Here is a 22,591-nt window from a genome sequence, read left to right as displayed (position 1 = left end):
CCTAATAAAAAATATCAGCGCACAAATAATCATTTTGTACAACTATGCTCGACTTCATGCCACGATGCGCAGTTCGATCTCCTTATGACACCTAAGTACCGCGAGAGCGAATCGAGTCATGCTATGCTCTCGCGGTATTTTGAAGTCACCTGTCGATTGTTCTGCGCAGCGGCGCACGAAGTGACTGGATTTCTCTATTTCTGCTTTCGCCTGATCCCAGATCCCCTCTCTGAATGCAGCCTGATCCCAGATCAGATCCCTTTCTCAGCTTTGTTGTACTCAGTTCCAAGTTAGCAAAGCATTATGGGAAATTTTGCGACGCTTGCTTGAAGTCCTATGACTTCTTTGTCATTCAGTGAGCTATGTGATGGATCAATTTACGTGAATTATTTCTAACTTATATATACTAACTAATAGTACATATATAAGTATTATATATACATAAGTAATATATATTAGTTAGTATATATAATTCACGTACAAAATATATATATAATATATAAAAAATAAAATTGTATTAGTTAGTATATATAATTCACGTAAAAAATAATTATATATATATATATATATATATATATTATATATATATATATAAAAAATGAAAACTCGTACTCAGCGTTGTCTAAAACTACTTATTTATTTTGTTTGAAGAGAAAAATAGTTTTATTTTAACAACGATGTGTTACATAATTAACACTTTCAAGTATGTTATTTACATAACAAATAGTGGTAAAGCATAGTTCATACTTCACCTAAGGCTGCATTGCAATCCTGAAAATGTAAGGGCACATATTTTAAGCAATTTTCAAATCTTAAATGTCTGTAATTCTCAGTGCGTTCCTCCAAAGCATCAAAACTTGTAAACAGGGCCCAAAGTGAGAGGCGCCTGCCGTGAAACTTCATAACCAGTCATTTTCCTCTCCACATACAAATTATAGAGTATTTACCATGATGCTGACGTCTCTGAACTCTCGGGGTCTGCTTTACTTCACATAAATATTTTAACAGCCTCCCTATTGTCCATATTCACAGTGCTCATTACATACAGTATAATACAGAACATAAATGAAAAATACATCAAATAAATAAACCAAACAAAATTATAATAAAACTTAAGAGATTATGTAATGTGCAATAAAAAATAAAACACTGATTGAAAGACAACAACAACTACAAAAGACAAAATAAACAGTGGGGTATTTACTCTGATAACAGGGCTTAAATTAAAGTTACTTACAGTTTAACAGTAATATTCTGGCCTAATCTTATAAAAACTATAAAAGAAAACTATTTAAAAACAGATTTAATTAAAATAGTCACCAAATGACTATTTAAGCTACGGTCTTGCTTAAAAATCGAAATATAGCACATAAGTCTTTTACAGTCTTTGTATGTCCCTGAAATTAGTGTTCACTATTTTTCATTGTATGGAAAAGGAGCCATTAATACTTCATCCCTGACGTGTTAGATTTGGATCTCTTACTACTTGCAGAGGTAGATGTCATAACATCAAAAAGCATAATTTTGTTGCTCTTGTGCAAATCATCTGCCAAAAAAAAAAATCAAAAAATGTATCTCCGGCAATCTAATTAATGGAAAGAAATGTCAAATTTGGGGTATACACAAACAAAATGTGAAGTTGACAGTTTGTGATATCTTACATAACACTTAGTAAACAGTGCTGCATTAGGAGCGTGTAAAGTGGTAGGGCGCAGGGGTCAGTGGGGAAGGGCCAAGGTCACGGACAATCTTATTGAGGCTGGATATTTTCTCCTCAAGGAGGAAGTTCTTCTTCTCTGCTACTTTCTGACGCTGTTCGGTCTTCTCCAGGGCTTTAAGGAGCTGAGCATTCTCCACGTACAGGTCTTTGATCAAGACGTCTGCTTCGCTGTTTCTGGTTAACTATAGAGGTGAAAAGAACCGAATGGAAGAGTTAGGAAATTTGATGTGGTCAACCATAAACAAATACATTTAATCAAATAAAAATAAATGCTGAAAAGCAGGGAGGCTTAACATTTTAGGTACCTGTTCTTTCAACTGAGAGACTTTTTCCTGAAGCAACAGTTTGAGGTTCCTGAGTGTGACCTCCACTTCTCTCATCCTCCCCTCCATATGTAATAACGCTACTTCCCGCTCGTCCTGGAGGTCATACAGAGCAAAAATCAGATTCATGACACACTACGAGGAATCAAGATGCTCTTTTAGAATTAAGTAAATAAAATGTTATTTGTCGAACCTCCTGGCTTTAAAAACTAAAGTCATTACTATGCATCACCATACACTAAAATAAATTATATGTGAAAAAGAAGATAAGAACTAAAATACACAAGGCACAATATTTACACTCAATTCTTTATTTAGTCTCAGTTTTACGTTTAAAAATAAGAACCACATACACATCAACAAGTCACGGTGCAGATGTAAACAAAGTAAAAAACTTTAAAATCAAACTAATAAAATAAACAATAAATAAAACAGAAATAAATAAACATTATTCATTATTTATAAATAACTACATAACTGAATAAAATGTATAATTCAGCACAAACAGAGGTAGATAATGTAATTGAGATGTGATCGTTATAAATAAAATAAAATAAAATTAAGTAACAAAAATAAAGCAACGTTTATTTTAAAGCATCTATATCAAAACAATTATTCTTAACTGTGATGCCATAAACACAATACTGCTTATTTCACACAAAATGCATGGAGTTCTCAGAACAAATTCATGGCTATAGATTTTACCGCTCTCGAATGCCACAGGTTTTTAGTTTCAGTCAAAATCTTGGCTTGTTTTATCTTACAGCATGGCAGCAAGAGGACCACTCAGCTATGCAGCACACTGCCACCTTGTGGCACATTTAAGTGTTTATAGCAGTCAAGCTAAGTTACATGCTAACTCAGACAAAAACATTCACCACCTAAGAGTTGACCAGCAGCTCAAACACAACAAACAGCAAAAGGTTCATGATTGGGGACACAAAGTAAAGGTCAGAGTTCAAAGTGGCAGTGATGTCACAGGTTGTCATTCTCTTGTGGCAGTCGATAATGATGTCACACCTGCAGAGAAAACACATGCACACTGCTATATATACGCATGGCTTACTCTATATCCAAATGTACAGTGTAAAAACACCTGAATAACACTTAACCGGTATAAATACATGACCATTTGGACATTCACAGAACCCGCATGCAACACCTTTTACATCAACGTTGTAGGGGACGCTCTAAGACTGCTCAGCAACACCCAGCATACACACAAACACACAACCCAGTGGTGCACCACATGCCTCCTATAGTGTGAAAGCAACCAGAAGCACCTCACAGGTACAAGAATGTTTTCTAGATCAGAGACACAGACGATCCCAAGTCACCAAGGGAAACCTGAACCTGAGACCAGCACAGTAAAAGTTCCCCAGAGAGAAGTGTGCCATATAAATACCCCATGACAGCACCTCCACTGATCCATGGAGAAATCCAGTGTGAGATGAAACAGTGCGTTACCTGCATGTTGAAGTCTGGGCAATCACTATGGTGCTGGCCTCGCTGTTCCCCAGGCAACTGTAGAGGAGATGAAGGCAAGACTGCAGCCAGCTGAGCCTATTGGATCAGAGAAAGCATTTTTTTAGAGAAAGAAATCATTTCTTTTGTGAATGCATACTTTGAAACAATTTTAATGCATGTTTAGACATCATTGTGTATAATGACAGTTTAAATTACCTTGCTTCGTGTTAACACCAGCTGTGAATGAAGAGCCTCCAGTTCTCGTTTCAAGGCCGATTTGTCTTGATCTGCGCTTTTCACCATTCCCCTCTGTTTCAGACTCAAGGCCTCCAACTGACAGATCTAAAAAAAAAAAAAGGATCATCAAATTTTTGCACACACACTTCATGGTTGCCATGATATCTGGGTTGAACCTGCTCTGACCTTCTCTTTCGCCGTCTGGAGATCCGAGCTCATCTCGTTCATCTGTCTCTTGAGTCGCTGGTTCTCGTCCATTAGAGAGGCATGCTCCGCCTCCATCAGCCCAGAAAGCTCCGCCCATATTCGCCTCCCTTGCTGCTGACCAGCAGACACAACGGAGACCTCCAACAACTGGTGTTGAGGGTGAGAGGAAGGAAGAAATTATGTTTAACACTGCAAGGTTTCTTCCAAAATATGCAAAAAGCTGTGAAAATTGATTTTTGTAAAGGACTTTTGTTAGAGATCAGATTCAGAACAATAATCAAAACATACACAGTTTTTACTGTTTTTGGATCAGTGGATGCTTCAGTGTTTTATAAGTTGTGTAAGAGTGCCACCTAGTGGATAATATCAGATAAGAAATATGGATGGCAAGGAAGCGTTTTCTCTTATTTGACTAAATAACTCATCAATGGTGGGGAAAGAGTTAAGTGTCCACACCAAACTAAAAATGCCACATACTCATGTCCTGACTTCTTACCTGCTCATTAGCAGATTGCAATTGTTTGTGAAGTGAAATCACTTCCTGCTTGAGGGCATCTCTTTCCTGTTGTGTGATGCGTAGGTCAGATTTGAGATGAGAGTTCTGTTGAGTAAGGGTCTGTAATGATGACTCCAGCGACATGATCTGACAGAGAACGGAGAAATGTAATGCATCTAAAATTTGGAGCCCAATCCACATCAATTTCAATGCATTTCCAACCCCCAATAATGTGGACTTGTTTGTGTTTTTGTACCTTTTCTATGCACCGCGTCAGTTCAGCTCTAAGCAGCTCCTTCTCTGTTCGGGATACAAAGTCTTCCCGATCAAACAACTGGAACAACTGCTTAAAGTGAGCAAGATGTCAAATAAGATAAATGTTATAATGTTTCTAAATGCTTTGCAAACTCTGTGCTTATTATGTTAAAGTTTAAACCTTTAAACCCTACCCCACTCTTCTCACTGGCTGGGCTGTGATCATTGTGACGCCTCACTTCCTGGCTAAAATGTCGATGATCTGCATTCAGTTGTAATAAGGCATTTTCTTCCTCTAGCTGTTGCCCCATGCGCCGTGGCTCAGAGAGCTTAAGACAATAAAGTGTTTATTCAAATGTGAATCATAGATTTTTAGTTGATATAAACTTTTTGATAATGGAACCAAATCTCACCTGTCGTCTTAGAGCTTGGGCCGCTCTCTTCCCTTGCTTCATGTGCTGCAGTCTGGAGAGAGACTGGTCATGTCATTTAATGTCTCTAAAACAGGACATTTAGGCTTTGACAAGTTTTTGCCTTACCGCAGGTTCTCATGGTTCTCTCTCAGGTCCTCCTCCCTTACTGTTGAGATCCTGTGCTTCAGAATGAAGTTTTCTTTAGCCAGGCGACAAACTTCACTCCTAAACACAGAATAAATAGTTAAATCTGTTGGGTTCACCAAACTGCATACTTAACTGACTTAAAGGTTTTTAATTATATGATTAGGGGTTAATAACCATCACTCCCATCAAGGTCTTTTCACACCAAGTCCAAATATGACAAGCAACTTTTAAGAAACAAAACAATGCATCACTATTGACACAAGAGTCCAAGTATTGTCCAAGTAATAAAAATAAAGGTAGTAAAAACAGAATCTTATACACAATCATATTGGGGTTGTTTGAACAATCTATTAGTCTGTTAAGCCTACAAGACGCTCCGTGTTTATTTGCACTAGCAAGCATGAATATGCATTGTGGAAGCAAGGGTTGGTTCAAAGCAGGTACACAACAGACACAACTGGAGTAGAGTTTGGGGCATTATGAGGGTAGGTGTGGCTCTATCTTTACATGTGGCAGGGTCTGAATCAAGCACTTAGCATTAACTGTGACCAGCAGGGAGAAACTGGGATGAGGAGGGTGCCACACTTTAAACCATCACAGTACCTCCGTTCTTGCATTTGTTTCTGAATCCTGACAGATTTGCCCTGCAGATCAGCAAGTTCTCGACGTAATCCAGAGTTCTGCTCCTCAATTTCTATACTAATTAACTCCTGTTCTGGCATTGCAGCAATCCTCTCCTTCAGTTGGGTGTTGAGCTCGTTTGAAGAATCTGAAATGTCAGAATCCCACTCTTTGAGCATCTCATCTTTTTTGAGTTCCTGCAGCGTCTTTGGTTTACAATTCTTAGCTCCCACTAGAGCAGACTCCTTCAGGACAGATGCCTGCTGCTTGTGGAGGTCCTGGATTATGTGCATCTTGCCCTCCAGACTCTTGACTCTCCTATCCAGTTCTCTGTTGGACTCTGCTAGCTGCAGATTTTCACAGATGCTCTGCTCAAAGGAATTCTTTAACTCAAGAAGTTCCACAACTGTGTCCAAGGATGCTTTTAGCTCACAGGGTTTTGGTTGCACATATGACCATGTGATATTTTGTCCTCTCTGAAGGTCCTGCAGTCGGAAGCTGATGCGGTCTGCAGCCCTACTGTACAGCATCACCAATTCCTGAAGATCCAGTATTTCCTGCCTGCACATACTTCTCATATCAGCAACCTTGTCCACCTCCATGTCCACTAATGTTAGTGCACAAACCTCTCCCACAAAATCCTCAAACTGAATCTCATGTCTTGCAATGCTGCTATCATCCTGTGGTTTATCCCGTTCATCAGGTTCAGCTGTAAGTTTACTGCTATATTTGGTGTGTGCACCTGGAGATTTTTGGTGCTGCAAGCTCTTCTGGTTGTAAGAAGCATCAGCCTCTGCTGAGATGGGAGTTTCTAAAATACCAGGAATGTTAACTTTTGACTCTTCATGCTTACCAGCTGATGCACTGTCAATGCCTTCTGTTATTTCAAAGGCAACACCACAGATTCTTGTGACATCCAATAAAACGTCCTCAGTCATTTTTAAAGTGTCGTCACATTCAGAAACTTGAATACTACAGATTTTTGCCCTTTCAAACTCTACTGTAGTCTTGTCTTTGATGTTCTTTAACTTTGTAAGATCCTTACAATCAATTTCATCTAGAGCTTTTGTGCCATTTCCCTCTACATTTTCAGACTCTTTGTTTAATACATGAATCAAACATTCATCCAGTTCATTTTCTTTCTTTTTTTCTGAAAGACTGGCACAGTCAGAGCTTTCGTTGTCTTTCCTGGTTGATTCTACATCATCTGTGTCATTTCTTATCAAAGGTTTATCATCTCCGCAAGAGTCTGAAATGGTAACTTCTATAACTCTAATCTCTGGGCAAACTTCATCCATTTTACCTGCTGCTTCATCATTGTCAATGGCCACAAAATCCTCTTCAGCACAACAAAATCTAAAATCAAAGTGCATTTCTGTGGTGTTTTTTGTAATATCATCAATGCTATTAAAGTTCTTACTAGTGAATGAGTGTGTTCTTGTTTCTTCTTGGATCTCTTCTTTATCAGTGGATTCTTTGTTGGTTTCTTGGGTAGGTTCATCAGAGAGTACTAAAATTGTTTCTTTAATGGTTTCTTCTTTGGTATCTGCAGAGACTTCTACAGGCGTCACTGTGCAAGGTTTTGAGAAATTAGTACAGAAGTCTTTAGAGGTTCCTGTCAATAACGCCAACATTTCCTCCAATTGCACCACTCTTAATGCTAACATGTCTTTTTCATCAAGCAGAGCCATTTTCTCCTCCTCCTTTGCCATCACCAAAGAGAAGCTCTCGTTTAATTTCCCTTTCAGGTCGAGACGTTTATTTCTTAAGTCTTCCGCTGCCTGAAGGAGGAGGTCCTTACCCTCCTGGATTCTGCTTTTTAGCTCCATACTCTCAGAGAGTGAAAGTCCTTTACCTCGCCTGCTCTCCAAAGCCGACAGACTCTTCTGTAGCTCCATTCTCTCTTGGAGGAAGTCTTCCACGACCTGCTGCATCATTGCCTCCAGCTCAGCAGCTTTGTGCTCGGCTTGTGCCATCAATAGATCTTTAGCCTCCATGCTCTCCTCCAGGTGGTCGTGCAGCTTGTTGAGTTGGCTGCTAAGCTCTATTTCTTTGGATTGAGCAGCAATGATACAAGTCTCCAGCTCAGCCTTAAGTTGCAAATTTTTGCGTGTTAGAGATTTAAATTCTTGGGCGTACGTGAATTCAAGTTGCTGATGCTCCATTTTAAGCTTCTCCTGCTTGATGTCCAGCATCTCTTTTAACAGATTCCACTGTTGCTCCGCCTCCTGGGCGGCAGCTTCTGACTCCTCTGCCCGGTGGACAAGGTCTGCAGCATGCTGTTGCTTAAGTGCTGCGATCTCTCCTTGATAGTGTTGCTCCAGATTATATACATCAAGCTGAAAACGTTCAGACGCTGCCTCCTGGTCAGCACAGAAACGGGCCTCCGCCTCTTTCAATCGCTGAGAGAATTGTTTCTCCAAATCTCTCCTGCACAACAGTTTATAACATTTACCTGAAAGAAATACTCACCCACGTATATGGCACATTTATAGCAAGAAATCTAAACATTTCTCTTCTATTGTAAGGGCCTACCTTGTGATACCCACTTAGATGTAGGTTAAGGTTAGTAGTTTATCCATTTACACCTATGCATTTGGCAGACACTTATCCAAAGTAACTTACAGTGCATTACAGGGTATACATTTTAGCAGTAATTGTGTTCCTTGGGACTCGAACCCACAACCTTTTATACAATGCTCTACTTATTAAGCTACCCATATGGACATAAAAACAAATTTAACATGCTTTACCTCTCCTGTGCAATATCTGTGCGTAGATTCTCCAGAAGGCCGCCGAGTCTCTCCCTCTCCTCACTGTGTTTGGCACTAAGCTCTAGCATGGCCTGCCTGTGCACCTCCTCCATCCGGCATTGCTCCTCTTTCAGCACCTTCTGCCACCTTCTCTCCTGCTCCTCTCTTTCTCCTTGCAGTCTTTTTCTCTCCTGTTCCAAACAGACCTGTAGCGCCTCCTCATGCCGTTTCTCCAGCTGAGCTCTTTCTCTCTCCCAGTGCTCCATCATCATGTTCTCAGTCTCCTCCTGCTGTGCATGAAAGCATTCTTTTTCCTCCTCCAATCGCTGTAGGAGCACATCATGATGTTCCTTCTCTAAACGCTCATTCTCCTTATCCCACTCTTGCCCAAGCCTCCTCTCTCTCTCCATCCTCTCCTCCAACACAGCCTGCAGTGCCTCTTTACTGACCTCCTCTAACTCCTGCTTCTCCCGTTTCCACTCCTCCCTTAGCCTCCTCTCTCTCTCCTCCAGCATGGCCTGCAATGCCTCCTCACTACTCTTTTCTAATGCTTGCCTCTCCTGTTCCCACTCCTCCTTGAGCCTCTTTTCCAGCTCAGTGCACTCTTGTTGTTTTCTCTGCTGCACCTCCTCAAGCTTAGCCAATAACTCCTCCTCATGTCTCTTCTGCAAACACTCCTGCTCTAGTTTCCACTGCTCTGTAAGCCTCTTCTCCTGCATTTCCCTATCTTCTTGCAGTCTCTCTCTTTGCTCCTGCAGACAGGTCTCTTGCATCTGCTGGTGCTTTAATTCCATCAGGCTAATCTCGTCAGCATGTCTTCTGCTTTGCTCTTCATAAGCAGTCTGTTTCTTCTCCAGAACCTCCACTTGTTCCTCTAGCTGCACTGCACGGCTTCTGGCATCCTGAGTCGCCTGGGTGAGAAAGCTGATCTCCTGCCGATGGAGCGCATGGACAGCAGACAGTTCCTTCTCAAGCGTGTGCACTCTTTCTAACTCGCTTGCAATCTTCTCCCTCAAAACCTGCATTTCCTGTTGGTGCTGCAGGGAGAGATGACTTCTTTCTTCTTCTGCTCGGCACTGTTCTTCGTATACCTACAGATCGGATCATAGAAAAACCTTTATAACCTAACCCGAATGCAAAGACACTATAAGGCCTCTCCCTATGAAAGCATTCATAGACTGCAGTTTAAACTATTTATTTTTACGTTTTTGTGTGCATCCCTTACCATGGCCCTGACGCTTTCGATCTCTCTTTGGTTCTGCTCTAATAACATCTCCGTCTCAAGACTCATGTTTAATGGCTCCTGCTGTAGAGGAACTACACATACAAATACACAAAAAACAGCAATGCTAAATGCACGTAAAAAGAAATCACAACAGTAAGAGTGCTATCCATACGTGTGTGTGCATGTTACCTGGGTCAGGGTTTGTGTTGGCCAGTTCCTCAGACAGACTTTGTCCTTGAAGTGTTGAGGGAGTATGACCTAAAGTCTGATATTCCTCTAGCTGTGCCTCCAACTCATCTATACGATCCTGCAACTCCTACAATATACCATATGCGTGAACGTAAGACTCAGTGAAAAACATGCAGAATGCAGAAACGGAGAGGTTACTAACCCTGCATTGTTCCTCATAGCTTCTGCGTAATTGCCTCAGGCGGGTTTCCTGCTGGAAGAACTCAGCGCTGTCTAAATCCAAATCACCAAACTATACACACAAATAAATGAAGCTCATAACAAATCCAGCACTGTGTATATGCTTATGTTTGTACTGATCAATTTGTCTGTGCTTATGTCATTACCCTCTCTTTCAAAACACCATCCAAGTTTTTTTGCAGTTTGTTTATCTGGTTTTCAGCATCCACCAGTTTCTCTGTGCTATCGATCAGCTCTGCCTCCATACGGCTATTCTCCTACACAACATCAAGGGTTCAGACCAAAATATACATTTATGATTCATTGTGATTCAAAGGTGATACAACACGTTAAATACAGTACGAACAGTTAGAGTTTAGCACAACAAATTTTAAAGCTGAAAGGGTTTTTTGCGAACTTCCCAAATATGACAACCTACATATGAAACATTGTCACATCAGTTCCAGTTATTAAAAAAATATGCAAAGAAAACTTACTTAACCTTTTAACTGGCGCAGCCCTTTTTTGAGTGGTGGGGGGTAAAAAGGTAATGTACACCTTCAAATTAATAACTCTTGGGATTTTTTTTGCTCTAGAAGCCTAATTTTAACGTTTTTTTTTTTACGGAAAGTATCTGGAGGTGAAAATATAATTGTTTATAGCGGTTTAAATTTATTTGTAATTAATAAAAATGCAATATAGTATTATTATTTTATACATAAAATTATCAAAAAACTGAGGTTTGTGTTGGTTTCTGCTTACTCGTGTCACAAATGAATAAATTACTGCATTATTATTACTGAATACTGATAAAGGGTTTTGAAATATGAAGACTACATTCTTAGACCTTTCCAACAACATATAGTTTGTCGTGATAGATTAAAGGCTCTCTAAGCGAATATGTTCGACGTCACTTGTTGTTGATATTTGAACTGTATTCAAACAAACGGAGCGTAGCTAACTCCTCCCCCTCCATTCCGTGAACGCGACCAACTCCCACCCCCAAATCCTTCTTGGCGTTTATTGGCTGTAAAACTTCGTTTTGTTTCGTGGTGCAGGTTTGGCCACTGTGTGTATATTGAAGTTTGTAGAGCCTGGGCTGTCTACAGAGATCGCGTTTTTTTACAGTTTGATCAGCGGTCAGGTAGCAAGCAGATAGTGAGGAGATGTGTGCTGTATGTAACAAAAAATGTTTTATGGTCTAAAATGCGTGAATTCGCTTAGAGACATTTAACATTTACATGAAAAACATTGAAGTAAACTTAGGTGTGTCGCTCACGGGACAGCACCAGTTACGGGTTAAATGTATTATCAAGATGAGATGCTCCAACTATCTGGGCAAACTATCCATATGCATGAAATCTTACAGTATTCAGTGAAAAGTGCAAATTACTTTAATAGTGAGAGTTAGCTTCTCTCGTAGGAAGTTCTCATCTTCTTTCATCTTTCCAATTTCTTGTTCCAGCTCTTCTCGTTGCTGATTGGCTTGCTGCTGCACAAGCTCCACCTCTTTACCTAACTCCGACCTCAGAGTGGTCATACTTTCTTTATATTCTTGCTCCAACTTCCTGTGCACAAACATGACAAACGTATGACTATATGTAATCTCACATATGCACCTTCAATACCAGAACAACCATTCTGTGTCACTGCAGGTACATAATACATTACATTACAGATGTAAGCGGTCTAGCTGGCCAGATGAGAGTCAAGGTGAGAGGTCATTCAAATAATGTGGGTTTTTGCGAGTTCAGTTACATATAAGGAATGTGCAAGTGACTAAAAGCAAAAGGTTACCGTAGATTGTGCTCATTATTGCGTTCAATAGCAGCATGATGGTCATCGACTTCGGAAGCCAGCTGAGATTTGAGCTTTTCTGCGGTCTCCAGATCAAAGCGAATCCTCTGCTTCTCGCGCCTTTCCAGTTCAACACACTCACTTTAACACAAAGAATTATGATATTGTAAGAAGGCTTCGGTTCTGATGGTTGTAGAATCATTTAGAATAAAGGGCCATTTACACAACAGTGTTTTAAACCGAAAGGTTTGGCTGTTCATTTAGATTAAGTTACCTCATCGTCTGTCTAAACAAAACTGTTTGATACTTTACCAGCTTGATTGTTCGTATTTATCGCTCTGTAGAAGAATGTGTATATGTGCAGGTGTGTAGTGTTTTTTTAAGTAATTAAAGTAGCGTTCGTTAGTTGGTTGGAATAATAACCTAGACTGAGATGACGCGAGTCTGAATAATGGCCCAGACTCATCTGGAGTGAAACGGAATAATCATCTAGAGTCTAGACTGATCTGGAGTGGGTCTGAGTACTAACCTAGACTGATCTGAAGTGAGTCTGAATAATAAACTAGACTAAATGAATATTAAATATACAGTCTGAAATGACTCACATTTACAATAATTTAATGATTACTTATTCATGCATGTTTGAAGACGTGACGACGTGAAGGGGGAGCATATTTATATGTGTGTCAGATTTAGTTGATAAAAAACTTCCGCATAGGAAACACTTGACTTGTAACCTCGCTCAGGATTCCTCAGGAAGCTTCCCAACTCCTGGTTCCTTGCGGTGCTATAAACCCATTTGTGCCTGATGCTACTCGCCAAAACATTACATCTACCGCCGGTTACTGCATTGCACAACTCTCAAACCTCCTACCGGCTGCTGCGTGGCACAGCATTTTGTATTCGCCATCTTTTTAATTAATTTGAGAATGTTTTTAAAAAAGTGTGTGTGCCAAGAGAGCATGTTTTAATAATAAAACCTGAGATTCTTACCTTTAAAATGCATTTTATTTCATGTTTCTAAGTGCTACAGAGGGTTAGATATTACGTTTTTTTGTATACGTGGACAATTCTTAGTATTTTTTCTGAAAACCCTCAGGAGATAAAGGTATTTATCCTAGAAAAAGATAGGTTTTTATAGGCGTTTTTAGCAGGCATTTAGGAGTAAATGGGTAAAATAATTGAGATGTCCTACAAGGAAGCGAATCTTGATCGGTTTTCGTGTCATAGGATGTAGGAGCAGGAACAACGACGAAGCATATTGAGAAGCACCCCTTTAGTGAGTTTTAAGAGTTAAAATGAGCATTCAAGTTATCAGATACTCACAGCAGATATCTGATTTCTGCCTTAAAGCTCACTAGCGCCGCCTGGTGGATTGAATTCTTGGTGCTCAGCAGCTCGTTTTCAAGAGCAACAGTCAGCTCAGACAGATTCACTTTATCCTCTACTAAATCCAAAGCCTACAGACAGACACACAAATGCTTGTCACCAATATCCATGATTAAGCATTAACGGTGTTTCGAAACTCTGTGTAATTTGTGTTTGTGAGACCTGCAGGATCTCCGAGCTATTGTCCACTCCCTCTTCCATCCACCTGTACAGCAAAGTTTCCACAGGTACATGCCCCGATCCATCATCCAAAACCGAAAACAGCTGGAGACCGATTGTACTGCTCAGAGCACATGATATTCTGCGGCCTGACTCATCAAACTTAAAATAGAGAGAGAAGGAAGTTATTAAACTATGTTTAGCGTGCAGGCTATTTCGGTGTGTATGTATGCATATAGTTCTCTATACTTTGAAACCAATTTGTTCCTAAAAGTGAGGGAAATCTGACAATATGCCATTTGGGGACTTTGGCATTTCCTCATTTGTAAAAACGAATACAGTTTGCGTTTTCTGTTATGGTTAATGTATAGTTATTAACATTAGCCGTAAATAAAAACAGTTGAAAGCCCCATTCAGACAGATAGCCAAGCGTGTGTCTGTGTTACCTGAGTGGAGTGGTGTCTCTTTAAATTTCTGTATGGCGTGGATGCTGATGGTGTGGGTGGTTTGTTGTGGTTTATAATGTATGACACAAACTCCTGTACATCCATTGTACTTCCATCAGCACACTGCGCAAGATCCTCACCCAACTAAGAAAAACACAGACAAAACTGTATGTTAAGCAGCTCCTTAACCACATCTACTAACCTCTAGATCTTTGATCTCCTCTCAGAGTGCATGTACCTCAATGCCTATGTGCTGGCAGAGCGCGTGAAGCTGTTGAAGTGTGGCTGTACCATTTGTAGGTAGAGAAAGCTCATGACAAGCATTCTGTAAACGCTCCTCCAGGTCACTGAGCGGAAATGCATTGCTGCAGGGTGTGCTGGGTTCATCTGGGTTCCAGAGGTGCATCTGACCTGCGTGCACATGCACACCTGTATAAATCTCAGGCATGAAGGTAAGGTGTTTTGGGATCTTAACGGTATGTCAAGTATAAACTCACCTTCTGCTTCAAACTCTTCAGAAATGCTCAGGTCAGCATTCCAGCGCTAACATAAAATAAACACAAAAGGCACAAATGAAAACCTATTTAGACAAGGTACTGTTTTTATGTATGGTATACTGAATATTTATTTGTATAAATATTTTTATTTTATAAATATTTTATATATTTTTCAAATAGTAAAAAGGTAGTTTAAAGGATTAGTCCATTTTCTTAAAAAAAATTCAGATTTACTCACCACCATGTCATCCAAAATGTTGATGTCTTTCTTTGTTCAGTCGAGAATAAATTATGTTTTTTGAGGAAAACATTCCAGGATTTTTCAAATTTTAATGGACTTCAATGGACCCCAACACTTAACAGTTTAAATGCAGTTTAAAATTGCAGTTTCAAGGACTCTAAACGATCCCAAACGAGGCATAAGGGTCTTATCTAGCGAAACGATTGTCATTTTTTTTCTTGTCAAAAATGACAATCATTTCACTAGATAAGACCCTAATGCCTCGTTTGGGATCGTTTATAGTCCTTTGAAACTCCGTTGAAAAAAACTGTTAAGTGTTGAGTTAAGTATTAAATGTTGGGCTCTATTAAAGTCCATTAAAATGAGAAAAATCCTGCAATGTTTTTCTCAAAAAACATAATTTCTACTCGACTGAACAAAGAAAGACATCAACATTTTGGATGACATGGTGGTGAGTAAATTATCTGGATTTTTCTTTTAAGAAAATGGAATATTCCTTTAAGTGTTGGGGTCCATTAAAGTCTGTTAAAATGAGAAAAATCCTGGAATGTTTTACAAAAAAAAACAAAAAAAAAACTTAATTTCTTCTTGACTGAACAAAGAAAGACATCAACAATTTGGGATGACATGGTAGTGAGTAAATTATTAAGAAAATGGACTAATCCTTTAAATATGGTTTTCTAAAAATATTTAAAATGTAAAACTAATTGACAAATAACATTTCTGACATATTTACACTTCAAACAGCCTTTTTACAACCTATACTAATGCTGCGGTGTACACACAAGAAGTGAATTTAATTATATGAACAAGTAGACTACTTAAAAGTTAATGCAAAGATGCGAATACATATGAAATTGCACCATGTGATGCAAATTACACGAATTGGGCGGCGCCAATTGAGCTGTGTTTCGCTTTTGGTCTGTACACAGCATAATGCTGGGCAATATACTAAAGTATTAAAGGCGGGGTGCGTGATTTTTGAAAAACACTTTGGAAAGGGAGTTGGGCCAACTACCACAACAAACTTTTAGCCAATCAGCAGTAAAGGGCGTGTCTACTAACCAACATCAATGCCTGGGTTGCGCATGTGTGGGGTGGGTCTATAAAAAGAAGGTCCAGATTCAAATATTTCTCCTCTAAACATTGTGAATGTTTCACCAAATAATGATACAAATACAGAGGAACAAAAAGCAAAACAGAGATATATATACTTCAACATCGAGCTATGTCGTGTACCGGCAATATTTAGAAAGATAATGAAAGATGAAGAAAATTTTGGTTACACATACTGTATCAACATCTTGAATCTGCAACAACCTTGCATGCTTTGCCGCAAGGCTACAAGACTAAAAAGAAACCCAAATCAACTTTTTGTCTATTGTTGGGTCTGCTTCAGCATGTGTGTGTGTTCATATGTGCACAGAGTCAATTTCTGGGGGTGCAGGGAGCAGATGGAGAATACGTGCAATGGAATTCAAGGGGTGGGGAGGGGTCATTGTTCATCGTTGACCCTCCCATCACCTCCAAACCCATCACCCACACATCTGCTGCTTAGAAAGCAAAGGACTCTTCACACATTAGACTATCCGCGCAGCAAGGAGTATTAATGTGCACCTGCTGGAAAGCGTGGCCAGAGATGCACACAAAAGCTCAGGCCCACGTCAATTCAATAACAATCTTTTCAGCACAAGCAGTCATAGGCCGATGCATTGAGTGCTTTAAAGCCACTGGGAGACTCTGAAATCTCATTAACTCAGTGACACACTTAAACTCTGTCAGTGGAAAGGGCAAAAACACACACGTCCACATTAAGAAGAAGAGTCTGTCTGGTTCAGAATTTGCAAGGGACATAGTTTGAATTTTTTCTGAAGGAAACCTTCAGCATTATCTATATGTTCTGATATAAATGATTCCACCAATACCACTAACAGAGAAGAATGTGTCCTAAGACCACATGAATGACCTCCGTGAGTCTTTGTGTGTTTATTACCTCACGTTTCCTAGGTACAGTCCTGTCATCACCTTCTTCTCTATCTTCATCCTTCTCATCTTCATCTTCAGCCTGCGTATCCAGATCAGTGTGGGCGTGTATAAACTCTGGAGCAGAACGACGCCCGTAGCGCTTGCCACCCTGCACAAACCGTGGCTGGACTTCTGGGGAATCTGGGAAAAGTCATCTTGTCATCTTTTTGTTTTTAATGTACCATGCTTACCTGTGATTAAGAATTTATGGAGTACAGATGAAATATGAATGCCATGTTTTGCTTGCTGACCCAAGGTCACATGTTGTGTAAATGTTGTTGACAAAATGCTGTTTTTAAAGCAGATGAGAGAGATGAGATCAAGTGCTTGGAAAAGAAGTGTTTTTAAGAAAAAACATTTGGAGTTTTGTTCAAATTCCTAATCCTAAATAATAAATTATGAGGCATAACTTCTGTGTTATGCTGTGGACATGGAATGGTGGAGAATACAACACCAGTAGAAAACAATCCAATAAATTTAGGAAGGACCCAAGCCATATTTGGGGACCAGAATCCTATTGAAACTTGTCTGAGGGCTCTATTGATTTGGGTCAATAAGCAGTAACTAGCAACCACCAAATAAACCCTAGCAACCACATAACAATGTGCCCTGTGCAACCACCCATAACAAGTTAGCATTGTGGTGGTGTTTTGCACAGACAAGTAATTTTCTTTATATAATTTTCAGGTGGTTTCCTGGACAGGGATTACCTTAAAGGGATAGTTCACCCAAAAATTAAAATAATGTCATTATTGACTCGTAAGACCTCCGTTCATCTTCGAAAACACAGTTGAAGATGTTTTACATTTAGTCTGAGAGCTTTTTGACCCTTTATTGAAAATCTACGTACGGTAAGATCTACGTCCATGTCCAGAAAGGTAATAAAAACATCATCAAAGTAGCCCATGTGACATCAGTGGGTCAGTTAGAATGTGTTGAAGCATTTTTTTTAAACTTACAGCGTGCGTCTCCCTCAGACTGTAAACGAAGCCTGGGCACACAAAAACAAACAAACAAACAGCGGGGGCGCACCAGATAACACGTCAGTCGCGTCACTGCAGTCACATGACTTTAGTCTCACGCATGCGCTTCACAACAGACCCAGAAAAGAAGAATAAAAAAAAAGTGACTTTATTCAGCATTTATTGTTGGACCAAAATGTATTTTCCATGCTTCAACACATTCTAACTGACCCACTAATGTCACATGGACTACTTTGATGATGTTTTTATTACCTTTCTGGATATGGACAGTATACCGTACGTAGATGAACGGAGGTCTTACGAGTTTGGAACGACATGAGGGTGAGTCATCATTAATGACATTATTTTCATTTTTTGGTGAACTATCCCTTTAAGCTAGGACAAGACCTTAGTTTAATTAGGAAATATAACTAGTTTTCGGCAAAACAAAGAGCACTGATGTATTTAAAGATATGTAAATGCAAGTTGTTTTCAGTTTGGACAGCTCTTGCATTTATTTTAGTCTAGGACTACTCTAATCCCTGTCCGAGAAACCGCACCATAATTTATTAAATATTTCATATTTGTTCCCAACAAAATTATGGAAGTTTTATTCTGTCGTGAATTGATCCATAAAGTGAGTGATTCATTATTAATGGTTGTCATAATGAGGAAGAAGGGGGTTTTCATTTTCACTCTTACTGTTTCCAGAATAATCCTCCTTAATCCAGATTTAACATCATGTCCTTCCTTCACTCCCTAAGCTCATGCTTTCTTGCTTTTAATACATTTATTTCTTACATCAGGATTTCTAAATGCAGAGAAGCACTATCTGATCAAACCAAAGTCTCTCCTGGTATTATATGTTGATGATTTTATCATCTTTACCTGGTTGTTCAGGACATTTCTGTGGCTCTTCTGTGTTTGTATTTGACAATACAAGGATCAGCGCATCTCTAAATTGCTCAAAATCAACCTGAAAAAAATAAATGAGTATAGAATCAAAAAAGTAAATGAGGGAAACAATTAGCGTCTGACGTCTGTGCATCTCTTACCCGAGCGCTGAGCTGGTCCTGTAGCAGTGCATGTAAGAGCGCATTCAGTGCATTGTCCTCTAGCTGAAGGGCACGACAGAGATCGGTCAGTTCTTCAGAACACAGAGATCCCGAACCGCTGCCATCAAAACTCTCAAACACCTCTTTTAATTGTTCCTCATACTGATCCCTCGCTCCATCCATCAGCCTTTCCTACAGAAGTACAGAGAGCAAGAAATTCAGGTATTACCCCCTACAGATTTAGCTTATTTAGGTAGATTCAGCATTATGCTTACAAACAACTATCAATGCACAAACAACCATCCGACAGCAGAGTCAAATGACAGACGAGAGCAACTATGAGCATTAAAACGAGAGCACACACACATCAGTGACTTTACCCAGAGAGGCTGTGTTGGCTTTAAGCCATTAAAGGACCAAAGATTTTAAGATTTATAAGTGTGTTTCTGTACTAGTACTTGAACCAGAACATGACACCATGTTTGTAGGATAAATTTTCAGCAAACACAAATGGTTAATCTTTACATAAATCCAATGCAATTCCCTTAAGATATAAGTGTCTGTCAATTTTTCTATGACATTTGTAAACCAGACTGACAAAAGATTAATTTAATAAAAAAAGGACATCTAATTAAATATTTCTGAGTAGGACATACCTACAAAAAAAATGTAGATATGGCTTAAGTTAAAACTAAATTTTCCTTGCTTTTCCATGTATAAAACAATGTATTTCCTTATATTTCTAAGTTTTCAATAACCATGAGCATTTTACAATAGAATTTGCATAGCAAAGATGAAAACACAAAAAGGAGAGCACGTTCAATACTAATGCACTATTCCTGACTCACACAATCCCCACTGAAGAGGAGATCTGCAGTCTAAATGAAGACACAGATGAAAGAGGCCATCATGAGGTCACACAAGCTATGATGACTGAGATGAACACAATCAAACGCATGGGTAGTTAACAAATAAACCATAAATGTGTCATATGGTGTGAGACAGCAAATATTGAAGACAAAACTCTCTCAACTCTAACATTAAGATAAATCTCTCTCAAGCTATTTGTATATCATGAGTTTTATTCCCTAAATTTTTGCTATGTCACACCATGTGACACATTTACATGTCAACTACCCACGTGCACACAAGCTGCTGCAGGTGTCTTTTGTCTCAAGGTGCTCGGATACGTCTTAAAGGCTTACAAACATGTATAAGTGTGCATCTGTGACTATAAGTTTCATTCTTTAGTGGATGGTGCACACGCACACAAAAGAAAGAGGGAGGAGTTTAATATCCATCTGCTCCTTGTCAATGACATCACCAGCAGCACTTTAGAAGGACGTCTGAGTGGACAGGTGTCTCTTTATTCAGTGAGAAAACAAGCACAGATCTAGAGTCACTTACAAATATGGATGAGGTAATATTGTCTAGCTCATGCAACTGATTTTTAGGGGACCTTGACCCTTTGTGAGGGCAATTTGATGGCTGTATAAAAAAGTGTGCCATTGATTTATGAGTTTAATCAATTAACTTAAACAAAAAATGTCTAAATAATCATGACTGATGTATTAAAAAAAAAAATCAATGTAAAAGACAAAAAATTGTGTTTTAAAGATTCTTGGGTCCATTAATTTCTATAGCATCTTACACTGTAAAAATTCCTTGTTGCACTTTAAAGTTTAATCAACTTATTTATCAAATCAACATATATATTTATTCTACTTTAACTTAAAAATTAAGTAAAACAATTTCAACAGTTATTAGAAGTTATGTCACCTATTCACAGGTCAAAACTCAAATAGTATGTTATAGAATTGACTTGCAAAAAAAAAAAACAAGTTGTTTTAACTTGATGAACGTGATTATTACTGGAAAAAAATTACAAAAATATTTTTTATGAAAATAACAGAGACAAAGAGCAATTTCAAACCAATGAAATTTGTTTTTGGCAAGCATAAAATATTTTTTTTTACTTTAGGACTCTTTTCAAGAGTGGAAATCACATTTTGAAGTAACCTGATATTTCCTCAATTACTTAAAAAAACCCACCAGAAAACATTTTAAAAGTATGCAACACTTAGTTAACACCTACATATACTTAAAAAAACATATATAATATAAATATGTGAATAATATGCTTTTTCTACCACAATGTTTAATATGTTAGGCATTTTTGTTAGTTTCTGTGGCATTATCATCTCCAGCCCTGTGTAGTTTAACATGACAAATTCACACTTTATGGGGTGGTTTCCCGGACAGGGATTATCTTAAGCAAAGACTAGACCTTAGTTTAATTAGGAAATATAACTAGATTTAACAAACATGCCTCACTAAAAACATCAATTGTGGGCATTTTGAGGCAAAACAAAGGGCACTGATATATTTTAAGATATTTCAGTGCAAGTCTTTTTCAGTTTGGACAGCTCTTACATTTATTTTAGTCTAGGACTAGTCTAATCCCTGTCTGAGAAACCGCCCCTTTATAATGCTACATTTCTCCATCACTACTCAGCTAGTATACGGAGACAATAAACAGCATACAATAATAGTAAAATACTCGATAGAAGCTACACAAAACTCCAGCAGTGAGAAGGTTATGCCAGCAGGCTGATACACAAAGAGCCTGTCAGTAGATTGATAGTAAGATGCATATTAAAATGAACAGATGGTTTCATTCAGCGACAGACACAACATTCATTCCAATACAGTCGTGCCTTGCTAGTTTTGCTCAACCATTATAAAACACTTCCACAACCTGTTGAAAACTCAAACTACTTCCCTCTTCACATGACCACAGTTCTGCAATCTTAGGTCAGCAGTCTGAAACTGTGACTTAGCAACACATACACAGAGCAACATTTAATACATCAACACAACATATCACACACAGTTAACTTACACAGACCAGTGTCACGTTTTAAAGCCTACCCTGCTTGACAAAAAATACAAATGATAATGATTTCCATTAAAAGTACCATATTCTTTATTCGGCACGTTTTGAGTCTTATTCCAGTTCCTCTCCTCCAGACAACATCCCACCCACAGAACCCAACACAGATGTAGACATACACCATCATTATAGTTTTCATTAAACCAATACAAATCCATAGTAACCAATAAATCCAATAAAATTTCTGTGGTGGTTGTCATTGTTTTCTCTTTTTAATGGTATGACTAAAACGTACCCTTATAACCCCTCCCTCTCAGATGTTTGCGGTATTGTGTGTATTAAAAAAGGAAGGAAATAATAAATAATCACAAACAATGTAACGTTAGCGCGCTGACATAAAAGTTGTGCTCGACTTTCAGCTTTGTCAGATCAAATCACCACACAAACGCCAACAACTAAAACCAAAGACAATTTTTGATGAGCTCATAAATGGGTCAAATGGATGCGACTGATGTGTGGTAAAGTTAAAGTTGAACCCGTTAGAACATACCAGGCAGTATCACTGATGCACGCGCTCACTCTCCGTTATTCAGCTCTCAGTCCATGTGTTAGATCGCTCGCGTTGAACCGGACCTGCAGGTTTGTTTGGATCTAATGTCGGAGCTGAATCTCTGGATCTGTAATCTAACCGCTGAGCGCCCTGGTCACAGTGTGCATGAAGTTCTAATGGGTTGGTCACTGAGATTTTGAAAGGCCCTGGAGGAGGAAGAGGAGGAGACGAGGAGATGCGGAGTGCGCAACAGCGACACCTGTTGATGAGAAATCTCTCATCACTAAAAGATTTGTTGGCCTGAC

The 22,591-nt window shown here is 38.9% G+C and overlaps 1 protein-coding gene across 1 annotated transcript; it reads right to left on the bottom strand.

The window, feature by feature from the left end:
• Positions 1 to 618: 618 nt before the first annotated feature.
• nin (ninein (GSK3B interacting protein)) lies at positions 619 to 22,588 on the bottom strand. Its single transcript, XM_073812876.1, has 27 exons — positions 22,287 to 22,588; positions 18,844 to 19,035; positions 18,677 to 18,764; positions 16,795 to 16,967; positions 14,561 to 14,606; positions 14,302 to 14,474; positions 14,064 to 14,207; positions 13,621 to 13,779; positions 13,396 to 13,529; positions 12,070 to 12,210; positions 11,666 to 11,840; positions 10,440 to 10,550; positions 10,256 to 10,345; positions 10,054 to 10,180; positions 9,865 to 9,956; positions 8,640 to 9,730; positions 5,869 to 8,316; positions 5,245 to 5,343; positions 5,119 to 5,170; positions 4,900 to 5,034; positions 4,707 to 4,796; positions 4,451 to 4,597; positions 3,934 to 4,101; positions 3,727 to 3,852; positions 3,511 to 3,606; positions 2,026 to 2,139; positions 619 to 1,902 (listed from the first exon to the last, which is right to left on the bottom strand). The coding sequence occupies exons 2-27, from the start codon at positions 19,024 to 19,026 to the stop codon at positions 1,687 to 1,689; spliced, it is 6,618 nt and encodes a 2,205-aa protein (XP_073668977.1). The 5' UTR covers positions 19,027 to 19,035; positions 22,287 to 22,588; the 3' UTR covers positions 619 to 1,686.
• Positions 22,589 to 22,591: the final 3 nt, after the last annotated feature.

Source organism: Paramisgurnus dabryanus, chromosome 20, assembly GCF_030506205.2.
Source record: "Paramisgurnus dabryanus chromosome 20, PD_genome_1.1, whole genome shotgun sequence".
NCBI classification, from domain to species: Eukaryota; Metazoa; Chordata; class Actinopteri; order Cypriniformes; family Cobitidae; genus Paramisgurnus; species Paramisgurnus dabryanus.
This window is presented reverse-complemented; position numbering and strand designations above follow the sequence as displayed.

Coding starts and splice junctions, on each gene's coding strand:
- nin (XM_073812876.1), bottom strand. CDS start 19,026: ATGGATGGAGCGAGGGATCAGTATGAGGAACAATTAAAAGAGGTGTTT. Junction 14,475..14,560: donor TGAAGAGTTTGAAGCAGAAG/GTGAGTTTATAC, acceptor ATGTGCACGCAG/GTCAGATGCACCTCTGGAAC. Junction 4,797..4,899: donor CAGCCAGTGAGAAGAGTGGG/GTAGGGTTTAAA, acceptor GCTCACTTTAAG/CAGTTGTTCCAGTTGTTTGA.